Source organism: Coregonus clupeaformis, chromosome 34, assembly GCF_020615455.1.
Source record: "Coregonus clupeaformis isolate EN_2021a chromosome 34, ASM2061545v1, whole genome shotgun sequence".
Lineage (NCBI taxonomy): Eukaryota > Metazoa > Chordata > Actinopteri > Salmoniformes > Salmonidae > Coregonus > Coregonus clupeaformis.
The window spans coordinates 25,518,957-25,534,292 of record NC_059225.1 but is presented as its reverse complement, the minus strand read 5'-3'; the positions used below and the strand labels follow the sequence as shown (position 1 = coordinate 25,534,292).

Genomic DNA, 15,336 nt, shown 5'->3' with positions numbered 1-15,336 from the left:
GCTTTGGCAATTTTTAGGGCCTTCTTCTGACACCGCCTGGTATATAGGTCCTGGATGGCAGGAAGCTTGGACCCAGTGACGTACTGGGCCGTACGCACTACCCTCTGTAGTGACTTGCGGTCGGAGGCCGAGCAGTTGCCATACCAGGCGGCGATGCAACCAGTCAGGATGCTCTCGATGGTGCAGCTGTATAACTTTTTGAGGATCTGAGGACCCATGCCAAATCTTTTCTGTCTCCTGAGGGGGAATAGGCATTGTTACATTGAACTGGTTGAATGGAATATGAATGACAGTCATCCAATACGCTGTAATAGAACTAAGGCCATGCTCATTAAAAAATTAAATGGTTCTCCCTCATCTTAAATGGCATTGACTGCCACTGGTCACCAGATCTCAACCCAATTGAACACTTATGGGAGATTCTGGAGTGGCACCTGAGACAGTGTTTTACACCACCATCAACAAAACACCAATTGATGGAATTTCTCATGGAAGAATAGTGTCACATCCCTCCAATAGAGTTCCAGTCACTTGTAGAATCTATGCCAAGGCACATTGAAGCTATTCTTTTGGCTTGTGGTGGCCCAATGCCCTATTAAGACACTTTATGTTGGTTTTTCCTTTATGTTGGCAATTACCTGTACATTGACTGTACCCGGCTCCATTCAACATTTCTATCTGGTTTTTCTGTTCTCTTCGCCAGGGCTTCATTGCCATTCAGATCAAGAGGAGCCAATCTCAGAGTGAATTACCTTGATCTCCCTTCCCTGGGGGTGAGATCATAAAGACAAGCCTCGATCTGCAATGTACTCAGGCACGTTGTGCATAACTGGCTTGCTCGCTAAAACATCAAAATCTGTTGGGTTCTCTTTCTCCCTCCTGTTTACCTGTGGTTATAAAACTCCCTTTCTTACTATGTCTGGATCTAAAACTCAGTACAATACAGTGTTCTAAGAAATGCATCTATTTTCCTATGCCAAGTTAAAGGTGATACATGAAGTATTCTGTGATAATTTGCCTACGTTCCAAATGGCACCTTATTCTCTACATAGTGTACTACTTTTGACCAGAGCCCGTAGGTCTCTGGTCAAAAGAAGTACACTATATAGTGAATAGGCCACACAAAGTATTTTCTGATATTTCTTCTTACCTACAGGTGACATCTCAGGGACACTGGCTGTGTATGGGCCTTCCAGAAACTTTGGCTCATTGTCGTTGATGTCCTGGACTTTGATCACAAACTCTGATTCGGGCTCCAGGGGCCTGTTTGTGTCGATATCGACAGCCTGGGCGCGAAGGGTGTAGTAAGGCTTCACCTCCCTGTCAAGGCTTCTTAAGGCATGGATGTCCCCGGTCGTTGCATCGATGGTGAAAATGGAGCCGGCCCCTTCTCCCATGAGAGTGTACTTCACCTCGCTCTCGCCCTTATCCAGGTCAGTGTGCAGCTACAAGATAAGAGGAAAAGGACAGGTTCAGTCCAAACAATGATACTGCTAATGATTCATTGAGACCACTGGGGGAGAACAGTTTAATGTAAAGGCAGTTGATGAAGTGAGTCGATGGGACTCACTCCACTTCCTGACTACACTTACAAAATACAAAGAAAACCTCCCACATAGTAGGGTATGTGCTGCTAAGCCCACACACAAAATACACTGAGTGTACAAAACATTAAGAAATAAAGATTGAGTTCTGCCCCCAGCCTCCCTTCGTCGGGGCATGGACTCTACAAGGTGTCGAAAGTGACCCACAGGGATGCTGACCCATGTTGACTCCAATGCTTCCCACAGTTGTGTCAAGTTGGCTGGATGTCCTTTGGGTGGTGGACCATTCTTGATATGTTGAGCGTGAAAAACCCAGCAGCATTGCAGTTCTTGACACAAACCGGTGTGCCTGGCACCTGCTACCATACCCCTTTCAAAGGCACTTACATATTTTTTCTTGCCCATTCACCCTCTGAATGGCACACATACACAATCCATGTCTCAATTGTCTCAAGGCTTAAAAATACTTATTTAACCTGTCTCATCCCTTCATCTACACTGATTGAAGTGGATTTAACAGGTGACATCAATAAGGGATCATAGCTTTCACCTAGATTCACCTGGTCAGTCTATGTCTTGGAAATAGCAGGTGTTCTTCATGTTTTGTACACTCATTGTATACAAAGTAGTGTACGTTTTTGGCCCAGAGCTGGTAGAAAAGGTTAGGGATTTGGGATGTGCATATTACCTACATGATGGCTCTCCCAGCAATACAGATCTTAATTTGATCACCTTGTTGTTGCAGGAAACCTAGTATAGTAAGTGAAACTGACATATTTAGACTTAACGACATGTTGAGTGAACGTAACACTTTTGGTCAAAAGTAACATTCTTGTAAGATTCTTCAACGTGAGCACACTTCGCACTTGATCTCACAATCTCTTGGTTGCCAGTGACTTGAATTTCCTGCTATGCCACCAGGTCTGTGGGCATGGAAGAGATTGGCCACCTATTTATTGTAAAGAGTTCATTAAGTACTTTGCTAAAACACCTTTTAAAAAATCCCTGCTGCCTTAAAATGTTAAATCAAGTCCAATACAAGCATTTCACTACACCCGCAATAACTTCTGCTAAACACATGTATGTGACAAATACTATTTTATTTTTTTTGAATACGGATTTCGTGTTGCGTTAACTTCATCTAAAGTTACTTCAACCTTGAGTGTAACAATGCTCTCACTGAACTGTTTTAGCATGTGTCTGTTTTTTTTTTTAACACCTTTACAAAATCTGACTTTGTCTGTCAGCCTGGGGGCATATGTACTGGCTTGACCCAGTTCTTTCTCCACTTCACAGTGCAGTTCCACTTTCTACAATTTATATTTCTGCGTTCCAAATTGCACCCTATTATTAACTACATAAAGAGAAATGGGCGCCATTTGGGACACACACTAGCACCCTATAAGAAGGCATTTCTTTGGCTACAGGCGTTACACCTGTTGACATGGAAGCGTTTCTTCCCTGTACAGGACATCAGACTAACAGATTCGAGTGTGTTGTTTCTAATATTCAGCTACTGTAAAGTATTGTGACCGTCACCATGGTAGAACCCTGTTAGTTACAGGGTTATATATATATATATATATATATATATATATATATATATATATATATATATATATATATACAGTGTGGGAAAAAAGTATTTAGTCAGCCACCAATTGTGCAAGTTCTCCCACTTAAAAAGATGAGAGAGGCCTGTAATTTTCATCATAGGTACACGTCAACTATGACAGACAAATTGAGAAAAAAAAATCCAGAAAATCACATTGTAGGATTTTTAATGAATTTATTTGCAAATTATGGTGGAAAATAAGTATTTGGTCACCTACAAACAAGCAAGATTTCTGTCTCTCACAGACCTGTAACTTTTTCTTTAAGAGGCTCCTCTGTCCTCCACTCGTTACCTGTATTAATGGCACCTGTTTGAACTTGTTATCAGTATAAAAGACACCTGTCCACAACCTCAAACAGTCACACTCCAAACTCCACTATGGCCAAGACCAAAGAGCTGTCAAAGGACACCAGAAACAAAATTGTAGACCTGCACCAGGCTGGGAAGACTGAATCTGCAATAGGTAAGCAGCTTGGTTTGAAGAAATCAACTGTGGTAGCAATTATTAGGAAATAGAAGACATACAAGACCACTGATAATCTCCCTCGATCTGGGGCTCCACGAAAGATCTCACCCCGTGGGGTCAAAATGATCACAAGAACGGTGAGCAAAAATCCCAGAACCACACGGGGGGACCTAGTGGATGACCTGCAGAGAGCTGGGACCAAAGTAACAAAGCCTACCATCAGTAACACACTACGCCGCCAGGGACTCAAATCCTGCAGTGCCAGACGTGTCCCCCTGCTTAAGCCAGTACATGTCCAGGCCCGTCTGAAGTTTGCTAGAGTGCATTTGGATGATCTAGAAGAGGATTGGGAGAATGTTATATGGTCAGATGAAACCAAAATATAACTTTTTGGTAAAAACTCAACTCGTCGTGTTTGGAGGACAAAGAATGCTGTGTTGCATCCAAAGAACCTACTGTGAAGCATGGGGGTGTAAACATCATGCTTTGGGGCTGTTTTTCTGCAAAGGGACCAGGACGACTGATCCGTGTAAAGGAAAGAATGAATGGGGCCATGTATCGTGAGATTTTGAGTGAAAACCTCCTTCCATCAGCAAGGGCATTGAAGATGAAACGTGGCTGGGTCTTTCAGCATGACAATGATCCCAAACACACCGCCCGGGCAACGAAGGAGTGGCTTCGTAAGAAGCATTTCAAGGTCCTGGAGTGGCCTAGCCAGTCTCCAGATCTCAACCCCATAGAAAATCTTTGGAGGGAGTTGAAAGTCTGTGTTGCCCAGCGACAGCCCCAAAACATCACTGCTCTAGAGGAGATCTGCATGGAGGAATGGGCCAAAATACCAGCAACAGTGTGTGAAAACCTTGTGAAGACTTACAGAAAACGTTTGACCTGTGTCATTGCCAACAAAGGGTATATAACAAAGTATTGAGAAACTTTTGTTATTGACCAAATACTTATTTTCCACCATAATTTGCAAATAAATTCATTAAACATCCTACAATGTGATTTTCTAGATTTTTTTTTCCTCATTTTTCTGTCATAGTTGACGTGTACCTATGATGAAAATTACAGGCCTCTCTCATCTTTTTAATTGGGAGAACTTGCACAATTGGTGGCTGACTAAATACTTTTTTCCCCCACTGTAAGTGTCCCTACACTCTTAGAAAAAGGGTTAAAAAAGGGTTACCCTATGGGGACAGCAGAAGAACCCTCTGTGGAAAGGGTTTAACATGGAACCCAAAAGGGTTCTCAAATACTTCTAGTAAGTCAATGAAATGTCATTATTACTTAAAATGTTTATGTGGTACTGACTCAAAACTAAATGAAAAGTCACATAGACTTTCTTGATGCACACGGGAAACTGTTGAGCATGAAAAACCCAGCAGCATTGCAGTTCTTGACACAAACTGGTGTGCACACATACACAATCCATGTCTCAATTGTCTCAAGGCTTCAAAATACTTTTTAAAGTTATGATAACAAATGAACTTTTTACCCAGCATATTTTATTGAAATAGTTTTTAATACCTGTGTTGTTGCATGTACATTGAGTGATTGATTGATCAATCTTATGCTACACGAAGATAAATAACATACATTTTTCTAAACTACTCCAATCATATAGTTCGATTTTTTGCACCCATTACTGAAATGGTTGTTCCTTATATATGGGTTAGATAGTATCCTCACACTTGTCTTAACCCTGGCAGTCACAATGAATGCAGGTTGCAAGTTCATAAAAATTCCAACTGATATTGTAACTCTGGCAGGATTCCAATACGAATTACACATCTCTTTACAAGCCAGTATAATGTGCTTGACTTGGGCAAGAGTTCCCCAGAACTGAGTACCGGCACCTCTAATTTACTACTACTTGAGCACCACTTATAAAATAAATATAAGCTTAAAAGTATTATGCAGTTCCTGCACCTACTTATAAACAGTACTGGCACCCAAAATGAGCACCGACACCTATTTTAGACCAAGTCAAGCATTTACACTAATGCAATACCTGCAAATCAACATTTCAAGGGGGGGGTTTAAAACTCATGTTAAATTCGAACCCTAGCCACAATCTGTGACAATTACCTGGACTAAGCAGTCAGTCAAATACACGTGATAGTTGTTTTGATAATCAGAACACGCTGTTGGAAAGGGAAACCCAGCCACGAGCTGCCCAAAGACGCGAGCCTACCAGACGGGCTAAATGCCTTTTATGCTCGCTTCGAGGCAAGCAACACTGAAGCATGCATGAGAGCACCAGCTGTTCCAGACGACTGTGTGATCACGCTTTCCGTAGCCAATGTGAGCAAGACCTTTAAACAGGTCAACATTCACAAGACCACAGGGCCAGACGGATTACCAGGATGTGTACTCAGAGCATGCTCGGACCAACTGGCAAGTGTCTTCACTGACATTTTCAACCTCTCCCTGACTGAGTCTGTAATACCTTCATGTTTCAAGCAGACCACCATAGTCCCTGTGCCCAAGAAAGCGAAGGTAACCTGCCTAAATGACTTCCGCCCCATAGCACTCACGTCGGTAGCCATGAAGTGCTTTGAAAGGCTGGTCATGGCTCATATCAACACCATCATCCCGGAAACCATAGACCCACTCCAATTTGCATACCGCCCCAACAGATCCACAGATTACACAATCTCAATCGCACTCCACACTGCCCTTTCCCACCTAGACAAAAGGAACACTTACGTGAGAATGCTGTTCATTGACTACAGCTCAGTGTTCAACACCATAGTGCCCACAAAGCTCATCACTAAGCTAAGGACCCTGGGACTAAACACCTCCCTCTGCAACTGGATCCTGGACTTCCTGACGGGCCGCCCCCAGGTGGTAAGGGTAGGCAACAACAGATCTGCCACGCTGATCATCAACACGGGGGCCCCTCAAGGGTGCGTGCTTAGTCCCCTCCTGTACTCCCTGTTCACCCACGACTCCAACACCATCATTAAGTTTGCTGACGACACAACAGTGGTAGGCCTGATCACCGAAAACAATGAGACAGCCTATAGGGAGGAGGTCAGAGACCTGGCAGTGTGGTGCCAGGACAACAACCTTTCCTTCAACGTGAGCAAGACAAAGAAGATGATCGTGGACTACAGGAAAAGGAGGGCCGAACAGGCCTCCATTCACATCGACAGGGCTGTAGTGGAGCGGGTCGAGAGTTTCAAGTTCCTTGGTGTCCACATCACCAACTAACTATCATTGTCCAAACACACCAAGAAAGTCGGGAGACTGAAAAGATTTGGCATGGGTCCCCAGATCCTCAAAAAGTTATACAGCTGCACCATTGAGAGCATCCTGACCGGTTGCATCACCACCTGGTATGGCAACTGATCAGCATCCGACCGTAATGCGCTACAGAAGGTAATGCATACACCCCAGTACATCACTGGGGCCAAGCTTCCTGCCATCCAGGACCTATGTACTAGGCGATGTCAGAGGAAGCCCACATTTTTTTTCAAAAACAGCTTCTACCTCCAAGCCATAAGACTGCTGAACAATTAATAAAAGTAAATCAATGCTTTTCATTGGCTGATACTCATTTTGTGTGTGAGAACGTAATTAACTTTAAATGCTTGCTTATGTTCGCAAGTATGGCCCCATTAAGTCTCACCAAAATTATGTGTTTTTACCACATAGATACAGAGGTACAGAGTCCAACTCCATGCAAGCAGAGGCTTGCGTTTTGAGAAATATATATTTCTGTGAATCACACAATCCAATCTAAGAGATCTGCCTTTCAATGGCTAAGTTCAGCACATGTCCCTCTCACTGTACCTGGTTTTGTCCTAGTCTGCTGTACAGTGTAGTGTTAATACACTGAACAGAAATATGAATGCAACATGTAAGGTGTTGGTCCCATGTTTAATGAGCTGAAATAAAAGATCCCAGAAATGTTCCATATGCACAAAAAGCGTATTTCTCTCAAATGTTGTGCACAGATTTATGTACATCCCAGTTAGTGAGCATTTTCTCTTTGTCAAGATAATCCATCCACCTGATAGTGTGGTATATCAAGAAGCTGATTAAACAGCATGGCCATTACACAGGTGCACCTTGTGCTGGGGACAATAAAAGGCCACTATAAAATGTGCAGTTTTGTCACACAACACAATGCCACGGATGTTTGAAGTTTTGAGGGAGCGTACAATTGAATGTTAATTTCTCTACCATAAGCCACCTTCAACGTCATTTTAGAGAATTTGGCAGTACGTCCAACTGGCCTCACAACCACAGATCATGTGTATGGTGTTGTGTGGGCGAGTGGTTTGCTGTTGTCAATGTTATGAACAGAGTGCCCCATGGTGGTGGTGGGGTTATGGTATGGGCAGGCATAAGCTAAGGACAAGGATCCCAATTAGATTTTATTGATGGCAATTTAAATGCACAGAGATACCATGATGATCATCCACCGCCATCACCTCATGTTTTATCATGATAATGAATGGCCCCATGTCGCAAGGATCTGTACACAATTCCTGGAAGCTGAAAATGTTCTTCCATGGCCTGCATACTCACCAGACATGTCACCTATTGAGCATGTTTGGGATGCTCTGGATCGATGTGTACGACAGCGTGTTCCAGTTCCCGCCAATATCCACCAACTTCGCACAGCCATTGAAGAGGAGTGGGACAACATTCAACAGGCCACAATCAACAGCCTGATCAACTCTATCCGAAGGAGATGTGTCGCGCTGCATGAGGCAAATGATGGTAACACCAGATACTGACTGTTTTTCTGATCCACGCCACCCCTAGCATTTTTGTAAATTACCAGTCATGTGAAATCCATAGATTAGGGCCCAATTAATTTATTTCAATTGACTGCTTTCCCTATATGAACTGTAACTCAGTAAAATGTTTGAAATTGTTGCATGTTGCGTTTATTTGTTCAGTATAATATACCCTAAGTAAATCAATGGAAGGACAGAAGGGGAGGCTGCCTGGATTGTGATGGAAACATTTAGAATGAGTAAGTATATCTTATTATAGTTTATTCAACGCACCACCCATCTTATTCAATACAGAAACCCCAGGAGTGACACTCTTTTATCAGACCCTGCGAATCGATTCAGAACTGCACAATTAAAGATGAAAATTCAATACAAACCCTAAAAAGGAATAGGCCCATTCCCCACGTTAATTAGAAGTGAAAAATTGAGTAATACTAATTAAAAATTCCATTAGGCTAACAATGGTAATCAATTATACAAATTAATTAATTAATGTGAAGGCAGGCAAGTACACTTTTTTAACATGCCACATAATCACCAGGGCCCCACAGACTAGAGGTTTGGAGGATGAAAGCATCTATAAGCACTGCAGAGATGTAATTTTAGTCAATTTGTTGTACAGTAAGAAAATAAGTTAAACTATCGAACTCAAACCCTCTACAGACTCTGCCTTAGTGCATTTGTTTTAACACATGAATCAACAAAACCCAGACCTATGCATGCTGCATTCAAATGATCACATTGTAATATCATTATGTAAATCCAGAAAAGGCATACAGAGATTTGGTTAACAAAACAAAACAAGTCGGAAGTTTACATACACCTTTGCCAAATACACTTAAACTCAGTTTTTCACAATTCCTGATTTTTAATCCTAGTCAAAATTCCCTGTTATAGGTCAGTTAGGATCACCACTTTATTTTAAGAATGTGAAATGTCAGAATGATAGTAGAGAGAATTACTTATTTCAGCTTTTATTTCTTCCATCACATTCCCAGTGGGTCAGAAGTTTACATACACTCAATTAGCATTTGGTAGCATTGCCTTTAAATTGTTTAACTTGGGTCAAACATTTCGGATAGCCTTCCACAAATGTCCCACAATAAGTTTTGGTCCATTCCTCCTGACAGAGCTGGTGTAACTGAGTCAGGTTTGTAGGCCTCCTTGCTCGCACACGCTTTTTCAGTTCTTCCCAGACATTTTCTATAGGATTGAGGTCAGGGCTTTATGATGGCCACTGCAATACCTTGACTTTGTTGTCCTTAAGCCATTTTGCCACAACTTTGGAAGTATGGTTGGGGTCATTGTCCATTTGGTTGACCCATTTGCAACCAAGCTTTAACTTCCTGACTGATGTCTTGAGATGTTGCTTCAATATATCCACATAATTTTCCTTCCTCATGATGCCATCTATTTTGTGAAGTGCACAAGTCCCTCCTGCAGCAAAGCACCCCGACAGCATGATGCTGCCACCCCTGTGCTTCACGGTTGGGATGGTGTTCTTCCGCTTGCAAGCACCCCCCTTTTTCCTCCAAACATAACGATGTTCATTATGGCCAAACAGTTCTATTTTTGTTTCATCAGACCAGAGGACATTTCTCCAAAAAGTAAGAACTTTGTCCCCATGTGCAGTTGCAAACCGTAGTCTGGCTTTTGTATGGCGGTTTTGGAGCAGTGGCTTCTTCCTTGCCGAACGGCCTTTCAAGTTATGTCAATATAGGACTCATTTTACTGTGGATATAGATACTTTTGTACCTGTTTCCTCCAGCATCTTCACAAGGTCCTTTGCTGTTGTTCTGGGATTGATTTGCACTTTTCGCACCAAAGTACGTTCATCTCTAGGAGACAGAACGCGTTTCCTTCCTGAGCGGTATTATGGCTGCGTGGTCCCAAGGTGTTTATACTTGCGTACTATTGTTTGTACAGATGAACGTGGTACCTTCATTACATTTACATTTTACATTTTAGTCATTTAGCAGACGCTCTTATCCAGAGCGACTTACAGTTAGTGAATACATATTTTTTTTATACTGGCCCCCCGTGGGAATCGAACCCACAACCCTGGTGTTGCAAACGCCATGCTATATCAACTGAGCTACATCCCTGCCGGCCATTCCCTCCCCTACCCTGGACGACGCTGGGCCAATTGTGCGCCGCCCATGAGTCTCCCGGTCGCGGCCGGCTGCGACAGAGCCTGGATTCGAACCAGGATCTAGTGGCACAGTTAGCACTGCGATGCAGTGCCTTAGACCACTACGCCTTCAGGCGTTTGGAAATTGCTCCCAAGGATGAACCAGACTTGTGGAGGTCTACAATTCTTTTTCTGAGGTCTTGGCTGATTTCTTTAGATTTTCCCATGATGTCAAGAAAAGAGGCACTGAGTTTGAAGGTAGGCCTTGAATGTCAATCTCCAATTGACTCAAATTATATCAATTAGCCTATCAAAAGCTTCTAAAGCCATGACATCATTTTCTGGAATTTTCCAAGCTGTTTAAAGGCACAGTCAACTTAGTGTATGTAAACTTCTGACCCACTGGAATTGTGATACAGTGAATTATAAGTGAAATAATCTGTCTGTAAACAATTGCTGGAAAAATGACTTGTGTCATGCACAAAGTAGATGTCCTAACTGACTTGCCAAAACTATAGTTTGTTAACAAGAAATTTGTGGAGTGGTTGAAAAACGAGTTTTAATGTCTCCAACCTAAGTGTATGTAAACTTCCGACTTCAACTGTATATGAGCGATGCAATGCATTCCTGTCTGAAGCATGGAGGTTTAGGGTTGTGGAGGGCTGACTGAGACAAACAATGAAAATGCGTCCCAAATGGCACCCTATTCCCTATATAGTGCACTACCTTGGACAAGAGGCCCTGGTCCAAAGTAGTGCACTATTAAAGCAATAGGGTACCATTTGGGATGCAGCCTGAGGAACTACGCCACAATTAAATGCCATATATTAACATACTCCAGATACATGAGTTACATGTTTTGAATTTACAGCATGACTAGCTACGATAATAATAATGTTGTTTAATTTGAACAGATTATTTCCCTAGAGATGATCCAGTCCTCTGTAGCTCAGCTGGTAGAGCACGGCGCTTGTAATGCCAAGGTAGTGGGTTCGATCCCCGGGACCACCCATACACAAAACAAATGTATGCATGCGTGACTGTAAGTCGCTTTGGATAAAAGCGTCTGCTAAATGGCATATTATTATATTATTATTATCCATTTATTAAGTTGGTGCATTGCAGGTGTTAGGTGTTAGACAGGTGTTAGCCCCTTGATGCTACACACTGCCTTCTTCATAATAGGTGCAATTAGCGAGATGCTCCACTCTTGTTGACGCTATACAGCTATAATAAGAAACAAGTTGTCAGAAGAATAATTATATTCGTGTCTCATTATCGTCAAATATGTGTCTGTTAGGGGAATAATACATCTTTAGCTTATTAAAAATCAAACTTTACCATTATGTTTGATTGCTCACTATGGACAGTCAGGTACTGAGGGCAATGAAGAAGTATATGTACTGGAATATGCCTGCAGTATAACATGACAAAATGCACAGTAAACATCTAATTAACATTAACCCTTTTGTCCTGTTTTACATGAAAATACAGTATTACCTGATACAGTTATGAAACCACACAGGAGATTTTGAAGGGCCTTTTGAATAATGCCTTGTGTGAATAGTGTTCTACAGTACATGCATATCATTTTACTGATGATGCTGTTATAAAGTTAATCCCAAATGGCACCCTATACTGGTCAAAAGTAGTGCACTATATACTGTAGGGAGTAGGATGCCATTTGGGACATAGACAGTCTATTCTGTGGGGCCTGTTCTGTTCATGGGGAGTCTGTGTGGTGAGCAGCCTGCCTGGGTCTCTCCTGGAGGATTTTCAGCAGCGGCTGCTTTGCTCCCACATTGGTCATATTGATTAATTCCAGTGATTCAATTGGTAAATGTAACCAACCTCTGTAGAAAATGCTATAATTGGATTCCCGAAACCGGGATTATAAGAGTTTCATGTTGGGAATGCATATTGAGGCAACATCTTATGTGACATGGCTCCAGCTGAGAGCAATGAGAACGAGGCTTAAATACTGCAATGGAGGAGCTCAGAGGGTATCTACATACACTGTAGGCCTACAGACTTTATATGTGCACATGGTGGGGCTCCAGAGGGTGTTATCTATTCAAAATGGGATATTCCTGGATGGAATTTCAGGTCTATATAGACTATTTTGCAATATTACCATCTGACCTCTTTTGGCCATGGTGGGGTTTTGACTGAAATTATGTTATTGGGTTTAAATTAATCTCCAGTATTTGGATTTCTGATGAAATGACATGGCATTTGTATGTTTCTCATTTGTCACATTACATGGCATGTTTGATTATTGATGTTAGAGGCCAATGTCTAAAACATGACACCTTTTCTCAAACATTAATAAAGACAAGAAAAAATATATATCTTACGATATAAATGTTCTCATCCTTAGTCATGGGATGCATCCCAAATGGCACAGTATTCCCTATATAGTACACTACAGGGAATAGGTTGGAATTTGGGACGAAGACATTGTGACATTATTCATCTTTGTTCAGGTACCAATACAATATCTTGAGCAGGCCCGGTAAGTGATACTGATTGTAATATTAACCATTTTGAAATATGTTCCAATGCCAATTCAAGCAGAACCCATTATTAAAGTAGACAAAAATATATGAAAAGGTATTATATTTGCAGGGCTTGATGAATTACATAATTATCTTTCATTTTAGCTCCTCTCCTTTCACAGAGCCTTGCTATATTCATCATCAACATACAATACAATTGTAAATGCCATCAACTCCTTAACACATTGTAATGAGCAGCGAAATTACTGGCAGACCTGACACATTATTATAGGTACAGTAATCCGTTCAAATTACTTCACATCTGCATCCATTAATTATATTGGCATTGAGTCTTTGAGCTAAACACTGGAATGAGATGAAAGTGGTTTTGTTTATACAGTATATGAGAACATCATTACAGTTAGGAGTCTAATCCACATTAATTATGACATTTCATCCCTGCTTTCAAACATATTTCCCTAATTCAGAATATACTGTATCACAAATCATGAAATTGAAATATCTAATTGCTGCATGCACACACGTGTGCGCACACGCACTCACACACACACAATCTGACATGCAGAGTGAATAGCCAAAATTGTGTCCTCAATTCACTCTCCTCTGTGGTTCCATAAAGTACTGTATTATTCCAGACATCCATTTAATGCTTTAGGCATGCTTCATGGATAGATCAACATGATAATTGTCAACTACTTTGCTGTGTCTCTATGCGTGGCAACCTTGATTAGCTTGAAGGTCATTGAACAGACCTCTCCATGATATTGCATGGTGCATGACATGCAAGCTAACGACCCTGTGATTCTAGGCTAGTAATTAAACATTGGCTCTCAACCATTAACTGATCCAATTGAGCTATTTTACTATAGTGTCCACTGGCCAACATATTAGTAGTTAGGGGGATAGGCTGTTCACCCATGCATTGTTTTACACACTTATGCAAAGCAGGTAAACCCATGCCACTGTTACAGGCTTACCATTATCATTGTTTGCAATGCGGAACTCAGTGTGTGGGATCATAACAATGAAGAGCCTAAACGTCAAACAGTCCGGCATTGAAAATCTCACTTTGTTGTTGGGGGATGTGGTGATCAATCAACATACAAGTCTTCTTGAAAAAAAATTATGACCTAATGATAGGTTCTTACTAAAATATTAAATTGCGGACCGAACGCCAGTCATAAATCGTGGCCAAATGTTGGAGGGAACTGGCAAGGGAAGAGCCATCAATAAAATGAAGAATTGCAAGTTTCTGTCAGCCCAGTACCACACGGGTAAACAAGTTGTTGGAAAAACACGGCTGCCCTTTCCAACAAACACTTTTATTGACTCATATTCAAATGAGAGACCTTTACGATATATGGTGGAGAAGAAAACGTATCGGACCATACTGTCAATGCTATTGCACACTATCACGTACTCACGTATGTATTGATCATTTTTTCTAAAATCTATGGCATATTCGTATAATGAATGTCCTCAGATTAATGGCGATATTCCAATGTAATCAATCCTCTATATCAGGGTTGTCAAACATAAGGCCTGCGGTTGGTTTGAATGAAAAAAGTAATAATATATATACAGTTGAAGTCGGAATTTTACATACACCTTAGCCAAATACATTTAAACTCAGTTTTTCACAATTCCTGACATTTAATCCTAGTAAAAATTCCCTGTCTTAGGTCAGTTAGGATCCACTTTATTTTAAGAATGTGAAATGTCAGAATAATAGTAGAGAGAATTATTTATTTCTGCTTTTATTTCTTTCATCACATTCCCAGTGGGTCAGAAGTTTACATACATGCAAATAGTATTTGGTAGCATTGCCTTTAAATTCTTTAACTTGGGTCAAACGTTTCGGGTAGCCTTCCACAAGCTTCCCACAATAAGTTGGTGAATTTTGGCCCATTCCTCCTGACAGAGCTGTTGTAACTGTCAGGTTTGTAGGCCTCCTTGCTCGCACATGCTTTTTTCAGTTCTGCCCACACATTTTCTATAGGATTGAGGTCAGGGCTTTGTGATGGCCACTCAAATACCTTGACTTTGTTGTCCTTAAGCCATTTTGCCAAACTTTGGAAGTATGCTTGGGGTCATTGTCCATTTGGAAGACCCATTTGCGACCAAGCTTTAACTTCCTGACTGATGTCTTTAGATGTTGCTTCAATATATCCACATAATTTTCCTTCCTCATGATGCCATCTATTTTGTGAAGTGCACCAGTCCCTCCTGCAGAAATGCACCCCCACAGCATGATGCTGCCACCCCCGTGCTTCACATTTGTGATGGTGTTCTTCGGCTTGCAAGCAT

General features: G+C 41.5%; 1 protein-coding gene across 1 annotated transcript in view; it reads right to left on the bottom strand.

Annotated features, from left to right (window-relative positions):
* The window catches only part of LOC121549971 (cadherin-12-like), a 188,974-nt gene that overhangs the window by 61,603 nt on the left and 112,035 nt on the right, over window positions 1–15,336 (bottom strand). The window contains exon 3 of the mRNA XM_041862002.2: window positions 1,151–1,445. Within this exon, the coding sequence (XP_041717936.2) occupies window positions 1,151–1,445 (295 nt within the window). The remainder of the gene's footprint in view (window positions 1–1,150; window positions 1,446–15,336) is intronic.